Source organism: Anopheles funestus, chromosome 3RL (genome assembly GCF_943734845.2).
Source record: "Anopheles funestus chromosome 3RL, idAnoFuneDA-416_04, whole genome shotgun sequence".
In the NCBI taxonomy this organism is placed as follows: domain Eukaryota; kingdom Metazoa; phylum Arthropoda; class Insecta; order Diptera; family Culicidae; genus Anopheles; species Anopheles funestus.
In genome coordinates, this window is record NC_064599.1 from 14,482,175 (window position 1) to 14,510,127 (window position 27,953).

Below are 27,953 nucleotides of genomic sequence, written 5' to 3' on the forward strand. Positions count from 1 at the left end.
AACTACTTCTCAAAAATGTTTCTAAACAAATTAAAAAACTTATCAATGAAGAAAGTCGTTTGTTTTCTTATGTATATATAAAAACATTTTAATTTGTATAATCAGTTTCTTTGGACATCAAACCAATACGGCTTCGACACCCTTGGCTGCAATGTGTTTTCTATGTATTTTGAATGTCAAGATCAAACAACTTCCTCTGGCCGCACACTGTTGCGCACGCTCGATTGCTGTCTCTGTTTATCTAGTTCCACCTTCCATCGCATCGTCCAGCCGTCCGTAAATAGAAGCTGATGTTCTGATTCCTGTTGCTCGCCAAGCCCGGTACGGATTGGCAACGGTTATGAAACAGCAACACATAAGCGTGGAAGCATAAGCAGCGTGCAGTATAACAACAATCATAGTTCGTCGACGATTGAGAGCTTTTGCTCAAAGGCTCTCATTCTCTGCATCTCCGGGTAAAAAAGAAGCCCACTAGCATCCATCGACACCTGCGAGTGTGTGAATCCTGTAGCGTAGGATGAGCGTACCAGCGCGGATGACGCGCTCGTCGCCATGGTAGAACGCTAGTCTCACGGTACTTGGTCGTACAGATACCGACAGATAGACTACAGTGAAGCCTCGTCGCGTGCGGACGTGTGCTCTCGGGAACGTTCGCTTCGTCCTGCACGTATACGCCGTTCGACATCAACCTACGTCGTGTCCTGACCTATCCATCGTACCCAAGCGTTTCGGTTTAGCCATTTGTCAGCTTTTGCTTGTTTGTGTCCAGTGTGTGTGAATGGAAGTGGTGGTACACTATATGAGCAATTGAAACAACTACTATTTACTAAGTGCGTGCAAGATCTAGAAAAGATAATGTAAATACATTCCATCACAAATTATAACACAGCAGTTCATCTCATTACCTGCTTCATTTATGTTGTCAGTGTCACGTCGCCGTGGAATCCCCAGTTAACGTCGCTATGCTCGGTTGTCTTTGGCAAAAGGGATCGGTACGATTGCTACCCTGATGTGACCCTTGGGGCCGTTCTTAGCGAACGAACGACTCATAGCTTCAGTTGCGACAGCTTTGTATAAGCCTTAAAGCTCTCTGCTTCCCTCCAAACCTAAAGCATCCCCATAATTTGCCTCCCGCGCGACGAATTTTGTCAGACGGTAACCAGACCAGATGTGCAAGTGAGTGCGTTCTGTGTGAAATGCAAGTTGCGGGCGTGTATGGCGGCATATCCGTGTATGGGCGTTCGTGCACTATTTGTGACCGTACCCGTAATGTGTCCGATTTTCCGATGCGCGGTGCGTGATTAGCAAACCAAACGGACGCTAAAACCAATCATAATTAAGTGCTGCTAGTGTTGTGTGCATCATCGATCGACCTTTTGGGCAAAAGGATATCACCGCGTGCTGCTCCCGTTGGAACGCTCCCGTTGGACGTGTTTATTTGCTCCGGAAACAGCTCACAACATACGAAACAATGGAACCACCTACCAAGAAGAACACCGTGTCCGAGTTCAGCTACATGCTGCAACGACAAGTAAATAGAACGCACGTCTCAATAGCATTTCTCCACAGTATTCGACCTCCGCCAGGTGCAAAATGTGTTTGCTCCGTTGCGGGTTCCGACAACGGGCAAACGAATGCTCATAACTTTGCCTCAGTATCGCTGCGACCGTTCCCAATTTATCTTCCAATTCATACTCATTCAGATTTACGGTTGGTCGAATGCCATGCTTCCGTGGGTCCTCCCATGAAACGCTCACCCTCACCGGCGCGCCTACCGTTTAGGAGTTCGGGAACAATATATCCCACTGAAATGGAAAAGACACACAGACCGTACCGTAGCTGTACGATGCTCGTAACCGAGGTAGTCGATTCACCACGACGTCTCTTCTATTTGCCACAAAACCGTTTCGTCCCATTGCATACTGCTCTCGAAAAAAAAGGATGATAGAATACTAATTTATGGATTACCCTCTCGCAAGAAGTATCGTAGTCCTTCCGTTACGGTGCTAGCGTTGGGGGTTTTCGTCCCAGACTGGCTAGGCTTCCAATTGTGGGTTTACCGTACACCACCAACTTTGGACACAGTGAATGCTCATTAGGGCAATTTGGGAGCTAAAGTTGAAGATAAATCAAGTGCGCATCCGAGCCGGCCCGGAATTGACTGGCGAGACTGGACGCCAAAAATTTACACTAACCACATCAGTGGAAACCCGGTGGTGGCAGCGTTTGCCTTTTTGGGGGCAAAACGACCAAAAAACCCGGCCCCACTGCCACCCCAATTGCCCGGGACATTGTTCCAATTATGAAGAAGCGCGTTGCGCGTTTTAAGTTGCACATGACCTTTACCTTCTCGGGCCGGAACCTGACTACTGAGTGGGACAAATATTGGCATTTTCGCCTAGGGCGAAAAGTAAAATGAGCTTGCCGAAAAACTTCACTTTCAACTCCGGCGTTCCAGTAAGGTCGTGTTTTCGATGCAAAACAGTTTGACAGGAGCTCGTCCTGTGTCTGGGAGATAAAGGGAAAGTGTAGGAAAATTGCTGTAGGATACCCGATATCTTATCATCTTTTTGGTTTTCTCGCAATGATGCTATCTTATGCATTACCTAAACTTTGCCGGAATCTTGTGGACGTCTCTTTCGGGGAAGAGTTCACTTCAAGAGGGGAACTTTTCAAGTTTACTTAGAACATCCGTTATTAGTTCAAACGAAAGCATCGGCATCGGTGTAAAGTGAATCTCATAAATTTAGTTAAATTATTTCCACCCTCGGGTGGCAAAAGCTTTGTAACCCGATGTTCGATGTGTTGGTGTTGGTCAGTGTTCAACTTCCCGAGCCTATTGTCGCCGCGTACTTGTCGTTAGATAACTCGACTACCTGTATCTCTATCGGAGAGATCATAAATCAAACAATAAACAACTTTGCACGCTACAGATCGATAAACCAAGATGTTTCACGAGCGAGTGCTTTCGCAAAACCAACCGCTAATGGAGCAAGTTTAACGCCTTTTATTCCCCGGATGATTGCGGGCTACGATTTGAGGCAGTTGATGATGGTACCGTGATGCCTCTCAACAGCTATCAACACGATGTCTTAGCCCGGTTTGGCAAGCATTTCCTAGAAATGTTAATCCTGCTTTGCTTTACCATCCAAGCTAGGTGCCTAATACCCACCACCATAAAGTATGCAAACTAATGGCCGAGGCTACTTTCGTGGTTTCACTTCCCGTATGATGAGTAGTAAAGCATCGTCACTGCTGCTTTTTGCCACAAGCATCAAAACATCTGAACGGAACAATCTCCCTTCCAGACACGTGCTCTTGTCACACGTGTGCCCAAATTCTGACGTAAGCAATCTCCCACCACCGGATGGGTACGGTACTGGGTTGTGGGCGTTTGAACCGCCAACAAAAAAGTTTTTGCTCAGCGTTCAACGAACGATATTGCTTCAATAAATTGTTTACGACGTCATCATTCCTGTTGTTTGTTGGACCACAAGTTGGTGTAATTAGAATTGTGCACAACTTTGACAAGTTACTAAATTTGGGAGTTTGTGCTAGTTAATCGATTTGAAACAAGTTTTCACGGGCAGTTGTAATTAACGGTATGGCCATTGATTGTTACCGATAGAACAGTGTTCGATCGATGTTTGAAACCATAAGATGAGTTATACCGCTGAAAGACATTACTTAGATGACAGTTTAATTGAATTCTAATCGAATTTTTAGTTCAGTATCCATTTCCTCAACTTACTATGACAAGAAGTTTCTTTTAGATATTAGAAATCGTATGCTTTAAGTAATCGAATCTTCATTTCATTCAGTACCTCTACAGTATTAGGTATTAAAAGAGATAAATATTTTCCCTTAACGACTGTTCTGAAATTAAATCCTCCAAGTTACGCAATAAACACCACAAACACAAAAAGCTGTTAAGCAAAGCGGATAGATCAAAGTCTTCTGACTGACGTAAGCCAAACACTCACTCAAACAAAGCGCTGGGCTTACCCGTGCTGATTTTAATTTGAGTTGGAATTTACTTTTACTTCCAAAGAAAGTAACAACAAAAAAAAAACATTAATAAAACATCCATGCGAAACCATTTTCCGATTCGTGCGGGGGTTTGAAATTAAACATGCTTCAATTAAATGGTTTCAATTTACGGCGCCACGTGAGATGCATGCGTCAAGATTACGGGCAACCGTGAAAGACAGGTCGTTAAATATCGCAGACATTTCGTATGAGGTTTTGCTTGCATGAAAACCCATGTGAAACATTTTATAAACACAGACCAAGAGTGACCTTTTAAAGCTGTGTAATTAATAACCCTTTTTTAAAACGTTTTTTTATAATTACTTTGAGTCTTTAATGTTTCATGCCATACAAGAAAAAGTGTTTTATTTTTTATGTACTACACTTGGTGTTTTCAATATGCATTTATTTTTTTCATCTAATGGAAACCAATTTTACACTTCTTTTAAATTGAAATGTATTGTTGTAACAAACAAATGTAAATGTAACAAATTTTAAACGTTTCTTTTTCCATTACTATCACAATTAGGAAAAGATGAAAAGGAAGCTAATTACTGCTACTCACTGTCTCTATAATTGATCGACCCAAACAAAACATATTGCCACGTTTACATAGGTTCAAATTGTTTCGATAATATTCGCTCATTCAAAAGACAACAAGGACCATTTTTGGGCAGATGAAGCCACTGAACCAAACACTGACCATTTCCATTATCTTTCCCATGGGTATCATCCATTTCTATTCATCTTTCCTGACGTTACGGTGAACGTTCAATGCATGCAGTTGCGAAAGCATAAGCATAAAACAACGAGAAACACGAACAAGGGAAGGAAACAGTGATCGGTGAGGATAAGACGATAAGCGAACGAAATGGCAACAGGAAATGTGCAGGAAGCTAACGAACCAAAGGCAAACATCAACCTGACCTTAATGCTGCCATTTCTATGCAAAGTGAAAGTAAATAATCCATAATTGAAATCATTGGCATCCGCAACAAAACCGGTGGCCACTTTACCTGCTTCCCACGGGAGATCTTCTTTAATCTCGTGTCCGCATCTGTCGCTGATGCTGAAGATGGTTCGAAAATCGAGGGAGAGAGAGAAAAAAAAGGTTTTCATTCATTCATTTCTTTCCGCAACTTTCGTAAAATACTCCATGTGAAGGTCAATGTGAAGCTTGGAAACATATTACTATAAGAATGGTACTAAAATTGGAAAAGGTTCAACATGGTTTAAATTTTTATCGCGATTCATTTTTTTTTTTATTTCCACTTAGAGATTTTTCCTCAAATTCAAAAATATATTTCTTTTCGTCATTCGATAATGGCAGCACGCTTTACGGTAATATTTCTTTTGCTTGATTATTCTTTTTAAAAATAAACTTTCTTTCTGTTTTCAATCGGATATTTTCTCTTTTAGCTCCAAAACTTTAGATAGATCCAAAAGTATGTTCCAGGACACTTCTTTTGATTCCCATTTCGGTGGAAAGGTTTGTTTTCCATCTGCCAGAATGACACCAAGGAAATGATGTTGGAAAGCAATCGGAAAAGGATATCACTCATCGGTTTCACTGTCGGGGATTGAATTTCGGGGATTTCACACCATCGGCTGAACAAAATGGCAGAACGATTATCGATCACGGTAATATGGTGCCATTGGAAGCATGCTGGGAAAAGGTTCATTTTTTACATTTCATTGAATACGGTACATAAAAATACTCAACATCTCTTCCGCAAGGATAGTTTTGCGATTTGTTTTTTTAGCTTATTAAATTTTACAAAAGATTTCTTAATAAAAGTTAATCCTCAAACTTCCTTTTTTAAACTTCAAAATTCCGCTTGAAATAATACATAAAAGTGAAAGATTTTTTTTCCATTGCACTAACGCACAGAAAGCATTTCCTATAAACATAAAACGGTTCGTTCGGCTTTAAATCTCTTGGGAAATCAAAAGGTGACTTAAAGCTTTTTCTAATGCTACAACACAATGAAGGTAAAGAAAAAGTTTAGCCTGCCGAAATAAATCCCTTCATCGCTTTTGTTACCGATTCGACATTCTCATCCATCGGTTGGCTCACTTGAAGGCGTGAGGGGTGAGCTTTATCGATACGATCCATCCATTTGTCTGCTGTCAAGCGGATGCTGCTATCATATCCAACCATGCCGTCCTGTTCAACGCCTACGGTAACAGTCAGTTGGCATGGAAAGCGTAACACCCTCTGCGATCACACCTGCATTTATACCATTTCCGGCGTTCAATTTTCTTCGGAAGCTTTCACTTTCCTTACCATTATCCTTCAACACGTCCACAGGGCTGTGGGAGTTTTTTTCTGACATGATTGATTCTTATGTGACATGTAAGACATTGCCGTAGAACAATATGGATAAACCAAGTCTCTTTTTTTATTCTATTTTTACACGAACTTTTCTTTCTAAATGGTTCAAAAATTCAGGTTAACAAAATTTAAAAATAAAAATCCAATAATTGCGATTAAATTTAACATGATGATGTGTAAATTTGTCTCATTATTGTTGCATCCGTACTGCACGATAATTGATGATAAAATATTTTTAAAACCAACCATATTTGCTCACATTTTTCCACTGAACCACTGACCCATGTACCTTGAAGGGTTAAACACCGATTAGCACCTAAATCGCTATTCAACCCCATTTCCGCTTGCCGTAAGCAATCGGTTCCGGTCGAACTTAGTGCGAAATGATGTTCCGCCGTGTTTTGCAACCGGTAATTTACACGCCCACTTACATAATCCTTCTCCCCTCTGAACCTTCACATCTGAACGTTACAATTAAGAGAACCCCCAGTCGTAATCATTTCTCTGTGCGAGAACTCTCTTCAAAACCCCCACAACAGAACTTTCGTACGCTTTATATCACCGAATAATACGTGCCCCATTCCTCTCAAATCTCGCCCCAAAAGTCTTGGCGAGCGTCCGCTTCGAGTGTATCGACGGTGGTCGACAATTTGTCGAGGTACACATAAAACGATTTGTAAACAACAGCATAAAAATAAACCTTGCGTTCCGGCTGGTTCCGGCTGGTACCTTTCTCCAAATATCCGGACGGCTGGGAGCTGTTTTTCCCCCAACTGAACCTTGCCCAATCACTGTTTGGACCGCGGGCGAAAAACACTCACGTTTTGCTGCTGCTAGGCACAAATAAACGAACAGTAGTGCTAGGTGGTTTGGAAAAGGTGATGAAGAAGAAAAAAAAACAAAGGGAACATGTTGTTAACGATGGTCATCTCCATTCCACGTGGAGTGGATTTCTGGTGGTCTTGGACGCGTGTGCCCAACGTTCCGCTCAGTGCGTTTTTCCCGTGAAAAAGCTACCCATATCGTCAATTATACGTGGCCTAATGCAAAAGTGGACTTCGCACAAAGGAAAACTCCCGACACACACGCACACGATGCTAACGCACAGGACTGGAGAGATTTGGTAGTGGCCGCATATTAGAACAGACCAAAAGCGTACAGCATTTTGGAAACAAATTTTGAAAACGAGACGGCAAAAGTTTGCTACCGAGAAAAACCGATACGATTACGCGTTAAATAATTGATGTCCTGTGCTCCCAGCGTCACTTTGCACCTGTTAAGCTTTCTTTTTTTCATCTCTTTTTTTTTGAGAATAAACTTTACTGGCCCCGAAACGTTCGCGCCCATTTGACAGTGATGGTAGAGTGATTTTTCCGCCGTCCATTGTCTGCCATTTTGGTAGAATGAATCGTTAAACTAGCTAACAGGCGGGCCGAATATAAAGGTAGGCTACCTACGTTTCCAACGGTGACATCAAACCTACGACTACGAGTTGCGATGAAGGAACGTATGCAATCGTTTGTTTGACATTAACGAAATCATACGCACGAGTGTTGATGCAGAGGTTGTCATTCGACAACCTTGCCGTACGTGGGAGGATGCTCGCTATTTTCTCGTAGTGATAAATTGCCCATAAGATACGAATACTCACCGTGATTGGATGAGCACGGGGGCTTTTAATATGAAGTTTAATTTAAAACCATAAAACTATTTTTGTTGAACTTATTATTATTAGTACTTATTATTTCACCGTTTTCTTATTCAATCTTCCATTACAACACTACACCAAACTACATTAAAATACATCAAAATTCGTAATCCAACATATTCAGTTAAGATTTAAATAAATCAATAAACATTTTACTACTTACAATTATTGTTAAATCATTGATATTTTTCATTCATATGCATTACAGTTGTTTACTTAACAGCAATTTTTTTATATTTTGTGAAAACGCTTTAGCTAATTGTCTGCATTTAACACTAGAACTACCAAGCGTTTTAAGCGTTTTTCGTTCTTGATTAAGTTTTAAACAGTTTCAAACGGTTGGATTATATTTTATTGTTTATGTAAAATTCATGTTTCAGCTAAATTAGGATTGTTTAACTCCAACAATTAATGTGCTGAAAATGAAGCGTTCCATTCAAAATGGCTGGTCCAGTTGTTTTAGTGTTAAAAACCCTGCACTTAACACGTTAAAAACGTGTACTTAACACGAAAAAAAAAATAGTTTTATAAATCATTGAATACATATTTTTTATCAAGAAAATTCTCTTCTGACATTTAGCATTAAGTTAATGTATAAATATTCAAAAGTCACAAGGAATTTTCGATCAATAAGCATAATAAATAACTTGCAATAAATAAATAATAAACTGTGCCATATTTTCTGCCAGCTCGTACAGTTTGGAAGTTAAATTACCATTTCGGCGCAAAGTCAGGTAAACTTCAATTACAATTACCTTGAGTTTCGAAAGCTGAATAAACATTCCGGGAAACAATTTCTATCATATTTTCCCCGTTTTTGCACGATTCATACGGAGTCACCAAAATATTTCACTAGCCGTTCGCATAATGCCTGGTAGCCTACGGTACGATGCAAAAGAATGTCCCAAATGGATAGGCAACAGTTCTCACACCACAGTGGCAGCAAATATCTAACAGCATCGTAAAAGCAACGGACGGGAACGGACGGCAAACGACGCAGGCACATAATTGAAGTTCAAGAATCAATAATTTAATTGAGTGGAAAAATCGTCCACCACCGGTGGGGCGGCTTTTGCTTTCCCCCATTTGCAAGGTGGCGTTTTTTTTGTAGGATGTGAGAAAGAGAAACGTCCCGTAGACAAGGTAAGATAAACTTGGAGTCGGGAAAATTCTTCACATTCCAGTACCGTTTCAGCCCCGAAACCGTTTTCAGCACAATTCTCGTACGGTATGCGAGTATGTCGTGTGCTTTTTTTTGTATTATTTTCTTCACAACCCCGAACGTGTACGGTATAAATTACATTCCAATAACGTCTGCTTAATGCGTTGGACGCTGGAAGCGAAGATACCTGCAAAACGCAATAAAGCGCTCTTCAACATGCATTGAACGATTCGAACACGGCGATCAAGGTGAGGTGATGATGGTTTTCATTCAACATTTTCCATACCCACCTTTGACTTTTTCACATTCGCAACGTCACGCTTTCATTTTCTAACCCCCGTCGGAGGGTGAAGATGGGGACGACAGATGGGGACGTGCAGGTTTTGCACGCTTTTCTGTCCGAGCGTCTTTCGTTATTTGCTGAGTAGCCACACGCAAACGAAAGCTCATGTCGGCGTGTTTGAGATGATGAAATTATGAACGTTTCAATCAAACAGACCCCGAGCCGTAACCGGTTGTCCGGTTGTGTGGGATTTTCACTTTCATAAAAGAAAATATCCTTTTCTTTTTTATCCAATATGAAACCAATACATCACGCACAATTTCATTCGATTTAATCCATTCGGTAGACTGTTTCCAATCAACTATCGTTCTGAACAGTTATTTGATCTTTTTACGCACAACCAGGAAGAACTATGAAAATGTGCATCGTCTGCTGGATATTACCCAGTTCAGCAGGAAACGTGTACTAATAAAATCGAACCTTTCCCTTTAACATTCCGTTTGCCGGACAAAAAGATGGAGCTAAAGCTACCAAACAGATGACATCTTTCACAAAAGCCTTCCTGACTGACGAGAACCAGAAAAAAGATTCTAGATCGAGAAATAAAATGAAACAAAAAAAAGAAAAGACAAATCAACGCAGCAAAGTGTTGCTTCTTATTGCTAAAAAGGAGTAAAACCAACATCTCAAATCTTGAAGCGGCCTCCTAGCAGCCCCCGGTAGAGCTTCAGGGGCGAAATAAAATGAATTAACTCATTCAGTTTTCGTGTCGACTGACGTTCCGTTGGCAAATGCCGGCTAACCGAACCGGTAGCCTAATGAATACAAATTGAGTTTTCGGATTTTCTTCCCCCCACCCTCTGTTTTACCCGGGGCCACGTATCGTGTTCTTCCGTCTCCTCAACTCAACTTCGGATGGAGCCAATTCAACACACTCTGTGTCAGAGTTTCGGGCACAAAAATACGCGCCAACCCCGATGACAAAAAGGAAAGTGAAGCGGAAATACTACCACTGGCACCGTGAAGGTGTTCGGTGCAAATCCTTTCGCTCACTGCTAAGCCCAATGGTTGCAAGAAGAATTGGTAGAATTCTGATGCTGCTGAAAACTAGCTAGCCCACAGCTTACCGGATAACGAAACTTGAAAGCAACATGTTATTGGATATGGTTTCATTAGATACCTTCCTGTACGAGTGAGGGAAGACATTTTGCGACGAAACAAACGATTTCATGTTCAGGTTCGGTTTCGTGCGCCGTGCGCCAATATACCATATTAGCCTTTAAGCATAAAATATTTAGCACCAAACCGTGGTAAGAAATCCGATCGCAACGTTGCCGCTTAAGGTTACCGTTTTGGAAAGAAATGGCAATTTCTTGGCTGCTTGTCGTTGATTGAACAGTATACGGTTAATTTTTGACCATGTCAACGGGTGTATTGCTTCTCGTCTCGGGTGAAAATGGTAATGATACACGGTTACACTAACACCAGTTGGTTCGATAGGATTACGTGCCCGATTACGTGGTGTGGAAGACAAATTAATTCGTTTTCTTGAGCTCCTGATGTTACGTTAAAACTCATATTCTTTGAAGGATTCTTTAATCATTACGAGCATTATGAAGTGTTACTCCGGTTGAATGAGGTATCATTCGGTTACAATCGAATTAATATTGAAGTATTCTTAATAATAGACCTTGACAACATTGACACCATAATTTAAAGAGGTTTTTTCCTATAATTTATGGGTTTTCTTAACTGAATTTATCAATAGTCATCGTATCCTCATCGATATCAGTAAACCACCAGGCGCCTCCATCTTCTCTTTTCTTGGCTTAACGACCACTAAAATCATGCAGGCAATTTCTGGCTTACTAGACTTCTTTTTAACCACGTAGCCGAATAGTCAGTCCTTGCTACGGTGAGACGTACCGAATGGGATTTAATAAGCGGTAATGACGCGTAGAACCGTGTACCACATACACAACCGGGCGCCTCCATCTTAATAGCTTGAAAATTTAAAATAATTAATCAATCGATTGTGAAGTGCCGTAGTTCTTTAACTGATTTCTCCAATACTTTCAACTTTTAAAGAAGCACAAGGTCGAAAACGCAACAAAAAAATTTAATTGAATAAAGATTTCCTTTACCTTTTCGAAAAGAAACCAAAGGTATTATCTACTTCAGAATGGTTTACGCTACATAAATGGTTCGTGAAGGATAAATCCCAAACCCAACGACAACGGTAACGTAAACGATGACCGGTGATTAAAAGCAATAAATTCACTCTCCGTCTCCGCCTCGAAGCTACGTACCCGCGCCGCCATTTCCACGAAATCGCAACCAATGCTGTCCCGAAGGATCGTCCCGTCCGTCAATAAACAAGTCGATTTAATTACGCCGATATCAAAAATGCAATTAAATCGCACGCCACGGAGCGGGCTGCTTCAGGGTTTGAAGGGAAAATAATCGTTCATCCGACCGACCGTACCTTGGTTGAGCATGGGCTTAAATATTATTTTGCTGTTTTCATTATTGGCCGGTAGCTCGCGGCCCGGGACGTGATTACATGCTGCACAATGAAGCTACTTCGAGGAATGCGAATGTTTGGCCAGTGTGCTTTGCTGTGTGAAGCATTAGGACGTACCATCATAATCAAAGAGTTAGTTTAATTACATACCAACCGTTTATGATGATTTTAACGTTAACGAGACTCATTAAATGTAACATAAATACCCATTATCTGTCCAGTGATGCAACGTTGCAATCAACTGCAGACCCAACTACTGCCACTGTTTATCACAGTGTATCCATCTACAGCCAGCAACAAACTTGAAACTAGTCAATAAAACTGATAGGATCTCTTATATTCAACCACCCAAAAAAAAAACAAATCCATTCTGATTGATGGATTTTGCAATCAACGAACTGGTTGCAATTTTCACACCTACCAACACCATTAGCCTGCCTGGGCAGGGAACGAATCAGTTCCAAAGAAGAGATACAAAATTCAATTCTAAAACCCGAACTACTTATTGAGAAACGATGCGATTTTGACTCCCGTCAAGAAAGGCACATCGATCAATATAGCTGCACCAGTGTGAGTGCAACTTTTGCAAAAGAAAATGGTGAGAAAACGAAAAGACATTTGCACCGCGTCTGAAACCGGTTCGCATTCGGCACAAACGGTACATTGTTCCGGGAAAGAAGTATTAAATTCCCCACTATTGCTATCGTTCACTCGTGTGGAAGGGCGGAAGTCGACCAAAACGCGACCTTCCATTCTTTACGATCAGCTACGCTACGTGCAAGATGCTTTCCTGCAGAAATGCTCATTCTGCCGTGAATAAACTACTTGATGACCCTGGAACCGGCTGAAACGCTTCCCACAAACATTGGTTGTGCAATCAAGCACAAGGGGAACGGGAATTCGGACAGGAAATTTTCACCATTGTACACCCGTAAGTGGGGAAGTTGACTGATTGCAATACCTTGAGAAGCGAATCCTTGCCGGAAAACATGGTGCGGATTATATGAATCCTCCCGAGCTAGCTTTCTATCTTCTCACCGAAAAACTATAACTGCTCACCATCCGGCGACGGAGCTGTCGAATGCTTCGAACTGCTGCTTTCAGACTGAAGCCTTATCCTTGCGCGAGGTACTTCCATCTTTTGCACAATCAATTGATCCATCATTCCCGAGTACCTTGCACGGTTCACTGGTAGATAGGTCATCTGGGGGACGATTTACATGCACGGCAAACTATATACGATTCGGTTCGTGTACACAAGAAGAATTTTCCCTGAGATAGAGAAGACATCATACCTGTACCATGCACACGACGTCTCGGTGCTCGTGTGCACTTATGAGAAGTTATACAAATATTTGTCCAAGGTGTCATATGGTACACGGGCACGGTGTGATGTTGGTTTTTCTCACGCCATTTGCAACAGAAAGAACACAAAAAAACCAAACGAACAGCTACCGAAAACCTGATGCATAGTAGCATCAGCCGTTCTGCAGGTAGCCTATTTGCTACCCGAAAAATTGTCATATCGACCTGTTGGACGAAGGTCATAAGCGAAGTGTAAAAAAAAGGTATGAAACTTCATTTTATGTATTTTAAACCATCTTGCAGAATGGTGCTCATACCACGCATTGTCTTTCGTGTTTGGTCTTTTCATATCTTCTCTTTTAACTGACTGAGCAGGTAGGAAATGCAAAATCGCACATTTGCATATAAATAATGAAGTTGTCGGAAAGCGGGAACAGAAAACCCAACATTCAGCATTTCGTTCTTCGTGGTTCTGTGTTATGTGTATTAGCTTTATGTTTCTCATGAAAGCTTTTATATAAATAGTTGAATTATTTTTTACGAGCCTATTTGCATTCGCCTCTCATTTCTATGAATGGTAGCTAAAGTAGTTAACACTAGAACTACCGAACCAGTCAATTTGACGATTCATTTTCAACGAATAATTTTTTGGGGTTAAGCAATCCACAAGCATTTAATGCATAATTTTTAAAGATCTATTACACAGTAAAACCCTCAGTAAATAAAGTGTACAATATATTTCAGCTCTTTGAAATTGTTTAACACTAGAACTATCAAGTGTTTTAAGCGTTTTTTGTTCGTGGTTAATTTTTCAACAATTTCGAAGAGTAAGAGTATGTTTTATTGTTTTTTGGAGATCTTAGTATAGAACCCGAAACAATAATGTGATGACAATGAAGCGTTCTAGTCAAAATGACTGGTTCGATAGTTTAAGTGTTAAAAAGTAACCAGGAACAGAAGAAAACGCTTAAAACGCTTAGTAGTTATAGTGTTCATTTTTTTTTTACCGAAATTATAAATACATAATCAATAGCTCAAGAATATCAAATGGTCGTTGCTGAATTTATTGATCCCAGTCTTACATTTTGAATGGATAAAAATCGATCATTTGATAACGCTAGCCATTGATCAATCCAACAGCTTCTAGAGAAACGATTAAAAGCCAAACGAAACGTTAATCTGATTCCCTTTCAGCCTATCAAAATGCTTCACCATCAGATACGCCATAAATCTTACGAAACATATTTCATCATTCATCTTAACCAGAGGGAAACGACCTCATGCTGGCAAGAAGATTGGCCATACGATAGTACATACACATGCCGCTCACAAAATATACTCGCATGTTTTATTAATACAAATGTTTTCGCCCATTTCACCCGGAAATAGACGCACTGACTGACTGAAAATAAACGACCTAAAACAAGCTCTCGTGAAGTGGAAAATGATTCCGTATACCGTGATTATGATACACAAGGGTTCCAAAACAGTGCAAAAAAAAACAACTATCGTTGTAGAGAGTGACTAAGGCTCAACAAAAACATTGAACCCACACACATGTAATAACACGGATCCGGTAGGTTTAAAATGTCAATTCTTATCTGATGGGGCTTTAGAGATGATCGCTTTTTTTTTGGTTCACAACACTCGAAACCATAGTACCGGTGACAACTGTGTGAACCGCGTAGTATTTCTTCTGAAAGTCCTTTGCTTCGTACCGACCGGTAGTCGACCTCGCCGGAAATGACCGTTGCTTTGGTGTCGTGCCGTACCGTACTTTGTGAGGAGTGTTTTTTTTTCTCCACCATTTGCTTCGTTTTCACGCATCATAATATCGTAGTAATCACGTCACATAACAGAGAACGATAGGAAATGGAAAAGGATGTTCTTGCTATGGCAAACAGAAAACACAGCGATGGTACAAGTTCCTGTTCAACTGGACATCAACAACTACCCACGCTTTGGCCACAATCGTGATGTACTTTGTAGCCTTAAAGCAATTTTTCTGGATTCTTCAATGGAAGAAAAGTTTGCTGTTTTTGTTTTTGCTATCGAAAAGATCACAATCCAGACGACATAACAGCGTCCCAGTGTGATGGCGTTGTTAATGTTGATGACGATGGCCTGTCGTCTCGAACGAAGGATGTCATTTTACGCTTTCGTTGGTAGACTCTGGGTTTTTTTTTTCTTCTAAACTTCCATTCCCCATTTATCGTGTGCCAAACGTTCCTTCATCAAATCATTTCTAAACCTCACCAAAAAGGTTGCATGCTAAACTGAGTTCAATTCGAGAACATAAAGAATAGAAGAAGAAAAAACTCATAAAACAAGCTTCCCGTGTCACTGTTGATGTATAGGAAAACTCCGAATGGTTTTTTTACGGGTCGTTTATCCATGACGTCACGATCAACTGGCATCGCTCGAGGGTTAGATGAACTCGGATACCATAGCCAGAAACCGTTATCTGGGTGTGAAAGAATTTCAACCATCTTTAGTTATTCTCATGCACAGAGAATGCCACCCATACAATAGGCTTTTCTTTAAGCTTGCTTCTGTAGTCAGACATTCAGATACGCTTTGTCTCGTCTACATTCAAAGCACGTCTTGTGGCAACTGGCAATCAGCTGTGGTCTGAGACTTGAGGACACCGGAAATTCTCTTCCTGTACCGAAAGGTTATGAACACCGATTGAAAGACTCCGGCAGCTGATGGAATTCACATGCATAAGAATTGTACTTGCCAGATATTGAGAATTTATGTAGTAGTTGATATGATTAGATGACATTAACTACGTCTACTATGAAAGAAGCGTTAGACTGAAAGGTTAGGTTTGCTTCCTAAGGCATAGAACAATTTTTTCTACAAATATTTTATCTTCAATTACATATATCTTATTTCGTTACGCTTGGCACGCTCAAAAAACATTTTCAGTGATAAAACCATCGTACAAAATAGAAACACGAAAGCTTATAATGAAAAATGTTATTTATTATTATTTTATTATTCTATTATTTTTTTTAATTAAACATTTCGTTTGTTTATTTTTCGTAAGTGCTTTCAAGAGGTTATTACTTTGACATACATCATCATGAAGAAGCATCACTGTATGGGTACCCATTTCTTTCGCACAAAAGCCTTGCAGGCGTCAATATTTCTTCTTCCATATCGGGTAATCTTTCCGTACCAATCTTATGCCAGTCAAACCATTGATATTCATAGCAGTGTGCTGTAGCATGGTTTATGGTGGATTTGAATATGACTACGGGGTGCGAAGATTGCAGAGAGTCCCAAGATTACCCTGCGGTTCAAAGCCCACGCGCTGCTTATGGAGACGCCCGGTACTTGACCCGCCGACCGATGGAGGCGCATGGTGTTGCACGTACTACGTATGGGATATTTACAGAAAAACTAGCTTCTTAACCCGATCTCTCAAACACACACCCCAGCGGCAGTTTATATCATCCTTAGCTGAAGTGTTTGGTCTAGGTTAACAGTACACACAAACACAACACTCTTACTCTGAAGGCCCCAAAGGTACAGAAAATGGGAAAATAAAACAGATCCTTACCCCTATCGGGGTAAACATAAAACCCCCCCGTGACACAGCTGCAAGAGTACAGCGAATATTTTCATTCGGCTTGCTGTGAAATTGGTTTTTCTGCTTACTATACATGCACTTTGTTGCGATGTTGTATTTCGATCCACTTCAAACAACACGTTCCGTTTTGTACCCTGGACCGAGTAAATTATACAATCCGTATCAAAACCGCACTCAGCGTGTGGTTGATAGTTGTAACGCTTTTCCTCGTCTTGCGTCACTTTAATTTTCAACATTGCGTTTTGCGTTCAACACTCAAGTTTAAACATCCAAATCTCTTTCCAGGGTAGCGACGATTCGGCTGAAGTGAACGCTTTCGATGACATCAACTCATTGGTGAAGGTAAATACGGTACAAGTGCCTCTCTTGATCGCCAGTTTCGTTCACAATTTTTGTCAAGTGCTTCTCGTCATATTTTCCTTCACACTCAATCACATCATCCAGTAACATGCATTTCATTTTAAAGTTGAATGTTGATTGATTACACGTTACATCCGTACCGTCCATTTTTCACTTTTGCAATCCTGCTTCTTCGTATCTCCCATGTCTCGGTTGCGCAACGATTCAACAACCCTAATTTTGTTTTATTACCTCCGATGGGTATTTCTTCGAACAAGGTACTCAAATAACCATTTCCTGAAGTTTTCAACTTCAACGGTCCGAGTCCCCGATTTTCCCAATGCTTCGCCGTAAGCGGAGTTTACACATTAAACAGTTCATTTCCATATAAATATCAAGTAAAGTAACATTTTTCCTACGAATCATCACTCAACAAACACTTCTGATGAACACGACAATCGGAGTACGGTTGTTTAAGGTCAATGTTTCATTTTTCACTTCGGCGAAGGTAAAAGAAACTCTTGAACTTATTTTTTTTTTCATTTCCTTCCGGTTGGACATTTATTTACGTACGGTGCAAAACTGTTCGAGCCTGAAGCTCAGGCTTTTAAAGGTCCACTCCATCCAGTGGTCCAATCATTTGCAGTGAACGGTGATGAAGGATACGTTTATCAATTTGTTGTATCGTCAACTTATCATCACTTTTGCAGCTTCCACCGGAGCTAACTGGCCGAAGCCAAACCATAAAATTCGCTGTATACCGGAAAGTGTGATCGATTTTTAGCCATTTGTTAGATCAGCAGTGATTTGAAGATATTTTTTTGTTGTTGTGCTATTTTCGCCCTGTTCTGCCGACTGTACCACATACATACACCAAGCCCGGTCACGAATTGCAGGTCTCCCGCATGCACATGACGTTTCATTAATTGAGTTCAAGCCAATTTCTCGACCGGCAATGAGTCTGGGCGGGTCTGTGGCACGGGCTACAGGTTTCGTTTTTTTATGTCAAGCAATCATTTCATTGCCCCCCGGGGGAACTTGACTTGAACGATGGTGAAACGTTTCGGAAGTGTTATGAATAAATAATTTGTCCATGCAGGAAACGGGTCGAGAAGCATGAGACTTCATTAGAATAATGTTGGTGTTTTTTTTCTTGCAAGGTGGAATGAAATTTAGTTTTCAATTTTTGCACTCATGTTCGTGTATTCAGTTGAACATTCTTTAAATAAACCGTATTTTGCCTGCTCGTTAAAGTTGACAGTAATTTCGTTTAGCAGTTCATTTTCAAACCATTCATTTTAATATCGCTGTACAGGAAATATTTAGCAAAACATGTTTTGGTTATTTATCTTACTGTTAAAATTAAATATTTGCTTCGTTCTACAACAACAGCTAGTATTTTTTCCCATCTCCTAATCTCATCCGCTAACTGAAGTAATTGCTCATTAATGTACGGTTTCATCTCATTTACGCCTCACCGTTCATTAACTGCCCCCGGAAGGATAGCTTTCATTTAGCCATCGGTTTAGCGTACCTAATGGTGTTTTGCTTTTCTTTTTTTGCCGGTCGGTTTTGTCGGTCTAATGTAACAGCGTGATGCAAACCAAGGTAAAGCTACCGAGACTTTATCATCGCTACCGCAGGCTTCCTTCAACTACATCAATTCTATCGTCGGTAGCGGCGTCATCGGTATCCCCTACGCATTGCACCGGGCCGGATTTGGATTAGGACTTTTCCTGCTTGTAATTGTAGCCGTCATAACGGACTATTCGTTGATATTAATGGTAAGTTTTGAAATGGGCATGCATACTTCTTCGTGCGTTATTTTGGTTGTAGTAGAAAAAATCAAGTCCCGAAGGAATCGTTTTCGGTGTCCTTTTAAGCATAAAGGGAAAAGCCATTATAATCAAAACTCAACCGTTACGCCAGCATATTTAATGTTGTGAATATACCATCCTTCCAACAGTGGAAATAGTACCACCATCCGTTATCTTTGAGAGTTCAACCATTCAATAATATACGTTCAGACCCGCATTCTCCTAGTTTTCGTTGTGGTCTTATTTTTTTATTTGTTCAACAACCATTTAGCTCTTCGTCCTAACACCAAATCATAAAATACACCACAAACACTCATAACGGTGCTGATTTTAATGCCAACTCCCTCTCTCCATCAGTTACCACCTGCTGTGATACCGCAACGACCGGTGATGGCCGGTGAAAAGTTGAGAGAATATATTCAATTCTTATCCATCAGGCTCAACCAAACTGATGGTTATTGGGTCGCATGTTTACAAATTCATAACCCACATCGGAGATGCACGAAAGGTCGGAGAACACAATGGACAAAAGCCATCGTTTTGGTTTTCCACAAAACGCGGTGCGAGCTTTGGTTCGAAAGTTTTCCTATCAGCACCGTACCTAAAGATTGTGCAAACGAGGTGCTGATTCGTTTTTTTTTGCTTTTGCTTTTGATAACATCAAGAAAATGAACCGTCTAGCACCGACACTAAACATGGTTTGTTTCAGGTGGTAGAAGAATAAAAAAAACTTGGGCTCGTTTGAGCTTTCTTAATAAATTGGTATTAACACAGCCTTACGTTGCAAACGTACAGACGTACCATTGCGAAGAGATTATAATGATGTAAGTCTTTTAAAGACGATTTTTTTTAAGATTTTTTGTAAAGAAAAGAAGCTTTTTGCGATATGCAGAGACGATTCGCTCTCGACACGAACAGCACAATGTGTAATATAAATATGTGAACATCTTACAGCTTTAATATTTACTTCATCATCATGCGATTTTTTTTCTCCTCCAAAAACATTATTTCAACAGCTTGCGCACATAACACGTATTAACACATCGGAACTATACCTGTGCAAAACTTCGCCACATCCCTTCTTAATTCTCCCGCATCGGAAAAAAAACTTTTTCATACGTTTCTGGAAAATTTGAAACCGAAAGAAGAGAGAGAGAGAGAAATAAAAAACCATCCATGACACCACGAATTGGCAACAGTGCTGCAAATATTAGCATAATTTATTCAGCAGCGAATAAGCGAAACCCGGGTGCCGGGTGGTAAGAAATAAACCAACCATTGAAGAAAATGTTACCGAATGGCGCTAACGAGAAAGGAACGGTTGCGACAGACGGTTCCAAGTAAATACAAAGAACGAAGCTGACACATACATAAATAGCTGTGTTGCACTTTTCCATCCCTATTGCTGGCAGATGGTTGCCGCACTTGCAACGTTTCTAACCATGTCTGCAAACCGTCGGCTAAACGATGGACTGAGCAAATGTACAAAAAGATTGAAAAATCTCATTTCCTAATGACACAATTCACATCCATTCCGATGTACATATCTGCAGAATAAAAAAACATAAAAAATAAAAAAAAAATACCTTCATGTTTCGCGTCATGTTGACCGAGAGACTGCATGGGTTTGCAGAAAGGAATCGTTTTTTTCCCTCTTCTACTTCTGCAGTCATCTATTTTTAAACCCAAACCCGGACCAAGATGTACAAAGTTAGTCCGCACAATGAGATAATTTCAATCGAAACCCGTTACGGTACGGTTTGAAAAAGGGGTAAGGTGAAAAACTTTTCTTCACACTTTTTTTTGCAGAAAAAACAAATTTTTGCACAGAAATGTTACAGACAGTATCAAAAAGCAAGACGAAGCAAAACCAAAAAAAAAACCTTAACACTAAACGGTGATACTGACAACAGGGAAAACAATGAATGGCAAATCCTTGTGCCAGGGCCACAATGGATAGCTATTGTTTTCCCCCCTCTGTTTTTGCCAAGGGAAACTTACCCCATTTTGGTGGGGATTACGAAGCTTTGCCGTGAGTTTGCTCCCGTTTGAAGTGGACCCCTTGAACACATCCCGCGTTTGCAGATGCCCCCCCCACCCCCTCGCGGTTTTGTACACTTAAGACGATAAGAACAAAGAGTGGGTGTTGTTCCTTTACCAAGAACTCCAAGAACATTGCATTTTATTATGAACTTGAAGATGCTTAAAATGTAATTTGCGAGTTTATTTCAAGTTGAGGGAGGTGGGAGTGTCTTTTATTTGTTTGTTCTCTCCTTCTCTCTCTCGTTTTTGAGCGGCTTATTCTACATGCCATGGTAACAGTAGACGATTGTACTTCTTCACCAGGCTAGATTAACCATAGAACGAACACCGTGACAACCCGATTTACGACAATACAAGTGAAGTGTTCTTCGCCCCCCACACTTACGTGAGAGTATGTGCCAACAGACACACACACACACATACACACCAAAGCACAGACGATCAAAAGGGAACCACCGTGAAGGAAAGCTATGCAATCCATTAGCAAAGTGGCCACCCTAGCCCGAACGGAGACGTGTTTAATTTTGCGGACAATTCGGCAGAACCCCATGCCCAGTTTTCCCTTCGCGTGCAACGGCTAGCAAGTGGGCGTCGGTTTGCATTTGTTAAGATTGCTTTTTAATCGCATTACGGTGCGAAGCAGAAATTAGTGACGATTCGTCAAGTACGTGAATGGTGCTGTTGCTGCTATAGAAATGTGAAACAATGTTTCACAAACGTGAACGTACCAGATGCAGCAACCAGTAAAGGCATGCCAGACACAAAAGGCTTCTGTAATTGAGGCCTTTCTTCATTGTATTTGTTTGGCAAGTTTGGACTGAGGCGCACAATTATGAATGAAAACCCAGCATAACGCAGTTATGCTTCTTCCTGTGGGAAAGCATTTGTTACGTTTCCCGGCTAAAGGATGTGTTTATCGTGCGTACGGCATCGCGTGCCAAAACCAGTTTTTCCGCCCTCAACCACTATAAGGTACTCACGCAACCAATTCAAGTTTTGCCGGACGAAGAAACGGTGTATACCGGTACCTTTAAAATATAAAAGAACAACAAGCAAACCGACGCCTTTCGAAGGCTTTCACAAAAGAAAGCGTTCCACACCCACATCTGTCAAACTCTTTCTCCCTTTTGCTTTGCTTTTTTGAATGAATAATCTATGAAGTGAGTGTGCGGGAAGCGTTTCGAATCAGAACTCATAAAAGCCCACTACAGCTACGTGGTGTCAGTCTGCAGCTGCTGTTGCTTGTGAAGATGCATCACTATTTCGTGGCCCTGTGTTCAACATGCTTTTCAGCTGTGTGGCACTGCCTACATACATCGTGTTCCTTTTTTGTGTCTGTGTGGTTTCTATTCTTCGCCAACGCGTCTCACGTCCTACGTAGTCCCACACTTTGTGCCTTGGTTTGCTATTGGTTTACAAAGTGAAAAAGCACACACGACGGAAGACGAAGAACAGGTCTTTTTTTGGGGAACGGTAGACTTACTATTACTATCAACAGAGTGCTGTTCCGTTTGGTTCTTAAAGCAGCAAGGATCTTTACGCCAGCGCTCGAGAACGAGAAATCATCACACCCAACAATGCACTATTACGGAGCCCAGGGTTTACCCAGCGAATGTATGAGCGGTGATGGTCCTGTTGCACATTTTCGTCCCGAATTTTTGCCAAGGTACGGTACGATTAATAGTTCAGATATGGTGCGAGATTTCGCTGGAAATAGGTTTAAACGATAGCATCGTTCAGGTCGGGAAGTGGGTGCCCTATCCGAGTGGTACACCTTTTGCTGCTCTATTATCTCGAACAGCGCGCCATTGTTTTTTTTGGCGAGTATTAAAATTAATGCACGTTCAGTCGTTTAACGTTATTTATAATTGGTAACGAGGGCGAGCTTGTTTTAATAAAGCTGTACCGCACAATGGGAATGGGCTTACGATTCGCTTGACATCATTATTCGCTTTTCGGTTTAAATTAAGCTTTATTAAAGACAGGTATAATTTTAGTAATTAAATATTAAATATGAATGAGGGTAATGGGCATTTTAATAATTTTCTTTTAATATCTCTGACTGGTTATTCAAACTAAAAAATGGCTGACAATACTTACAAATCAAACCTAATTATTTTTTTTTTATTATCAAAATCCCATTTCTTCAAACCTCACAAAATATCCCAAATTGAAACGAAAAAAAAGTTTGCTCGTTGCCTTCCTGGTGCAGTTATTTCCAACAAATACCACCAAACATCGCAATTCCCGCTTAATCCACTTCTACATGAGGCATCAAATTTAAATAAACCCCAAGTGGTCCTACTGCGAGCGGAGGGTTTTGTGCGCACTAATATGCAACCCCAGCACGGCATCCTGGAACCATTTTCGTTGATCCTTCGACAACGTGCACCGTTTTTTGGAATGTTCCAGTTTCTATTTCAATTTTTTTTTACTTCATATACTCTAATATTGTTTTTTCTCTCTTTCTCTCTCTCTCTATCTCTCTCTCTCGCTTTGTTCTACGTTCCAGGTACGATGCGGTCATTTGAGTGGAAGGTTCAGCTACCCTGGTGTGATGGAGGCGGCATACGGCAAGGGTGGATACTATCTACTATCGCTGCTGCAATTTATGTATCCTTTTTTAGGTGAGCTAAGCGACCGTACAGGGGAAAACCTGTTGTGTTGGAAGCACCAAAGCAAAAATTCGCACATGTTTTAGAAAAACATAAATAAAGGTGTGCGGAAAAAGAGTGTGTGAGAGGGAGAGAGAGTGAGGAAAGGAACATGAGTGAGTCAAAATGCAATCACGTTTTTAACCTATTTCGAAACTGCATGAGGGCCTGCCATTCCCCCCTTTGGAAAAATACCTGCACATGAGCGTTCTATCACAGCTACAAAACCCAAACCACGTACACACGTCCACCGTGGGTGCTAATAAAGAAAACCGACACACCGTGCCTTGCCCACACAACACAGCATATGTACAAAAAAGGAAAATGTGTTCTTTGTTCGGTTTTGGTTTTGGTGTCTTAACAACACTTCGACTTGGCTTCTGAGGAGCCGAAGACAGGTGAATTTCGTTTCTAGAACATTAGTGGAACCATTCCAACACAGTTATTGGCTGATTTATTTCCATGCAACAAAACCTAACTGCCGATGCTTCATTACGGCTCGAAAGACTCGAGCTAAATGTTTTTTTTTTATTAATTTCCATCAGTTAGTTTGTCTTGCAAGATAAAAGAGCATCGACATCTTATTTATCTCACCTTGGCATACTTGGCACTAACCTGCGAATCACGCTCCGATCGTAAGAAAGCAGCATAAAGCAGCTAATTAGTGTACATAATCTAATAAAAATCTTACAACTCTAGCAAAAGAAAATAGCCTCACCTCTACGATTGGAAGACTTATTCAATTAAAACTTTCCCTTTACCGGATAGGAAACCTTCCCGGGTGTACATCATCAGTGGGAGCTAATGAAAAAAAGAAGCACAACCCAAAGGAACAACCAAATGGGTAACTTTGGTGCAAGCAAAGTCGCCCATACTACGCACCGAAATGGATAGAGTCACTCGAGAAATTAAATGGAAATGTTCGTTCAACGGGGACATTTGCAACTTTGTGCAAATAGCCTTCCCCCGTTCGCCCATTTTGCAGTGACTTGCTTTCCCACTCTCTCTCTCTCTCTCTCTTCTTCTCTCGCTAAACATAACAATCGTTAGAAAATCCTTTGTTTGTAACGTTTATTTTATTCCACTTTCAACCATCTGTTGCTCGAACCGAACCGATGGCGCCTTTGTGTATGCAATCGTAACGACACCAAAAACCGACTCGACCTTCATCCCAGCCATGATATCGTACAACGTCGTTGTGGGCGATACACTTTCAAAGGTGCTGGTGCGGTTCGTACCGTCCTGGGGCAGCTCGATGGGTATGGTACGGTTCGGTGTGGTGCTTGTCGTTACCATTTTCGTCATCATACCGCTCTGTCTGTACAAGAACGTGTCCCGTCTGGCGAAGGCAAGCTTTCTCAGCCTTGCCTGTGTGGTGCTCATCCTGATGGCTGTCGTTTACAGGCTTCTATCGGGTGATTATGGTGTCGTGTAAGTAGTGGTCAACATCGGCAAGATCTTTCTATTCAGCCGCCATGCTATAAGCACCGATGCTTTATCTGCCCATCGTTTTTTCTCTCTCTCTCTCTTCCCAAGCCCGAACACACCCGAATCGTGGCGGTTTGCACATAGTGATCTGATTCCGGCTGTTGGCATAATGGCATTCGGTAAGTATTGGTCCCTGGGTGGGAGTCCCAAGCTGCAAGCTGCTTTTCAATGTATGTTTTTTTCTAGCGTTCATGTGCCACCACAATACCTTCCTTGTGTACCAATCGATGCAGAACGCTACCATGGAACGCTGGGAGAAGGTGACACACATTTCCGTGGGGTTTGCCTGGCTGGTGGCGGCACTGTTCGGTATCGCCGGCTACTGCACCTTTCGCGCTCTCTCACAGGGTATGGGTGTTGCTGTCAGAATTGTCGTTTTTTTTCCAGTGCGCTGCTAATCATTGAGTTCTTTTAGGCGATCTACTGGAGAACTATTGTTGGGATGATGATCTGATGAACTTTGCCCGTGTGCTCTTTTCCATCTCGATTCTGCTCACCTTTCCGATCGAATGTTTTGTATCGCGGGAAATCGTTCGTACACAGATCAAACGTTTCTATTCGCACGAAGTCATTGAGTATGATACGGATAAGGATCCTAGTCACGTCACCGGTGAGGAAGATGATCGTAAATCGATGATCACTACGCTGGTGATCGTGTTTACCGCATTCATCATATCACCGTACACGGAATGTCTTGGACCGGTTCTGGAACTTAACGTTAGTATGATTGTGAACGATCACTATCAATTGCTTTTTTTTCAATTTTCAACTTCTACTTTAGGGTCTGCTTGCCGCCATCCCGCTAGCATACATTCTTCCCGGGCTGGCTTACATTCAGCTGAGCCCACATTCGTTGTTTAGCCAGGAGAAACTTCCCGCCGCCGGTTTAGTGTTGTTTGGAACGATCGTTACAATTTCCGGTGCGGCCATCTTGATGCCAAATTTAATCGGCGATTGTCGAACGGGCATCATTATGGGATACTGTAAGGATGATGAGCTCGCACTGAACGGAACGTCTTTCATTGCGTCCACCGTGGAACCGAACTGCGCAACGGACAAAATTTAAAATGACATAGCCGAGCACTTTTAAACAGAAAATGATCTAGAAAAAAAAAACACACTTTGAAACATTACAACAAACAGGAGGAAACATTACAATCAAAGAATGATACCGAACAAAACAAAAACCAAAGAGTAGCATAGGGAATGACTGTTTTTTGAATACGAAGTTTTGCTGTATTAAAGATATTTTACAATCTGTCGTATTTTTTTTCACTTCAAATTAAGATGCATTTAAAGCAGCATTTCAGCGGCTTTTGGTGCTTTCTACCATCAGTATTATGTACCTGTAGGACACAAAACAAAAAGGATGACTTTTTCTAAGCTTTTTCTTACACTTTTTCTAGCGTAATTTATCTTTGTTTAGAGAATGAAATGCTGCTGGTTTATATTTACACCACTAAAAGAGAGAAAAAAATTGATATTTTCAAGAAATGTCTTGCACTATCCGAATGTTTTACGAAAAAGGCGAGAAAACACAACACGTTGACTATTATCTTTATGGTGTAAACCGTTTACAAGTTTAACAACTATTTACACACTTTAGCTACAACACAATCTTTGAAAACTACAATTTAAAAAATGTCCCAACAGCAGCTGAACAAAAGAACAACTCGAATCAATCAATGATATGCAACATCCAATAGATGCAGATGGTGGATGGACGTGATTCGAACGAATCTTCTATAAACCAATGTAATAGAATCCAAACAGGCTCTCGGTACGATACTGTATCAAATGTGTAGCAGAGTCATTAACTATCGTGTGCAACTTTTAGGGAACAGATCAAAAACATAATCATAAACCATAAGAAAACTCTACCATCTAATTGTTAGTGCAAAACTGAACCAAAAGCTAATTGACGGTAAACCAATTTACATCGATCCAGTTGGATGTCGCGGTGTTGAAGAATAGGGGTGAACATGATGTACCAATATTTAACTAGCAGAATAGAAGCAGAACACAAAAGCTATTGTTATGGAAAACAAAAGTACGAAATGTTTAATTGAAAGATGGAAGAAAACGTATGCTTAAAATATATTTTTATTATTCAAAGCGAAATATAAACCGTCGGTGACCGACAAGTGAGACTACTCTGTACGGTCATTGCATAACTTTAGGCGCAACACCATGTTTTTATCCCTTGTGGTAAAAAGCATTTTCGCATTGTTGCAACGTTGTAGTTTAGCAAAAATTTATTCTTGAAATCAATTCTTTACACCTAGATTGTAAATTACTGTGAGTTACAAATAAGTCTATTTTAAAGCAATTTTTTAATATAATTTTTATTATAATAACGTTAACATTCAAATTTTGTTTCGCTCCAATATGGTCAGAATTGGCTACAATTTGCAAAAAACCAAACACGCAAGTACGTGCAACTAAACAGCCATAGAGTATATAGGAATTAGGATATATTTTAAGTAGCTAAATTTATCAAATCAATCTAGAGGAGTATGAAATCAAAATGGACAAAAGGACTTTCTATTAGAAGAGAAAGAGAGAGTAAAAACCACAAGCAAAACTAGAAATCCATATTATGAGCTGATGTTATGAGTGTTAGAAAATGTACTGAATAAAATCTAAATAGATCAATCGGTAACTATCA

General features: G+C 40.7%; 1 protein-coding gene across 1 annotated transcript; it reads left to right on the top strand.

The window, feature by feature from the left end:
• Positions 1-110: 110 nt before the first annotated feature.
• Positions 111-27,950, top strand: LOC125767145 (putative sodium-coupled neutral amino acid transporter 11). The gene is made up of 9 exons (XM_049433444.1): positions 111-1,531; positions 17,230-17,286; positions 18,876-19,067; positions 23,656-23,770; positions 24,973-25,228; positions 25,334-25,404; positions 25,472-25,633; positions 25,701-26,002; positions 26,067-27,950. Exons 1-9 carry the CDS (start codon positions 1,472-1,474, stop codon positions 26,349-26,351), a joined length of 1,500 nt encoding a protein of 499 aa, XP_049289401.1. The 5' UTR covers positions 111-1,471; the 3' UTR covers positions 26,352-27,950.
• The last annotated feature ends 3 nt before the right edge of the window (positions 27,951-27,953 follow it).

Bases quoted from the DNA above. Each gene is read 5' to 3' on its own strand.
- LOC125767145 (XM_049433444.1), top strand. From the start codon at position 1,472: ATGGAACCACCTACCAAGAAGAACACCGTGTCCGAGTTCAGCTACATG. The intron at 25,229-25,333 runs GTAAGTAGTGGT...TCTCTTCCCAAG, and splicing joins TCGGGTGATTATGGTGTCGT to CCCGAACACACCCGAATCGT. The intron at 25,405-25,471 runs GTAAGTATTGGT...GTTTTTTTCTAG, and splicing joins TGTTGGCATAATGGCATTCG to CGTTCATGTGCCACCACAAT.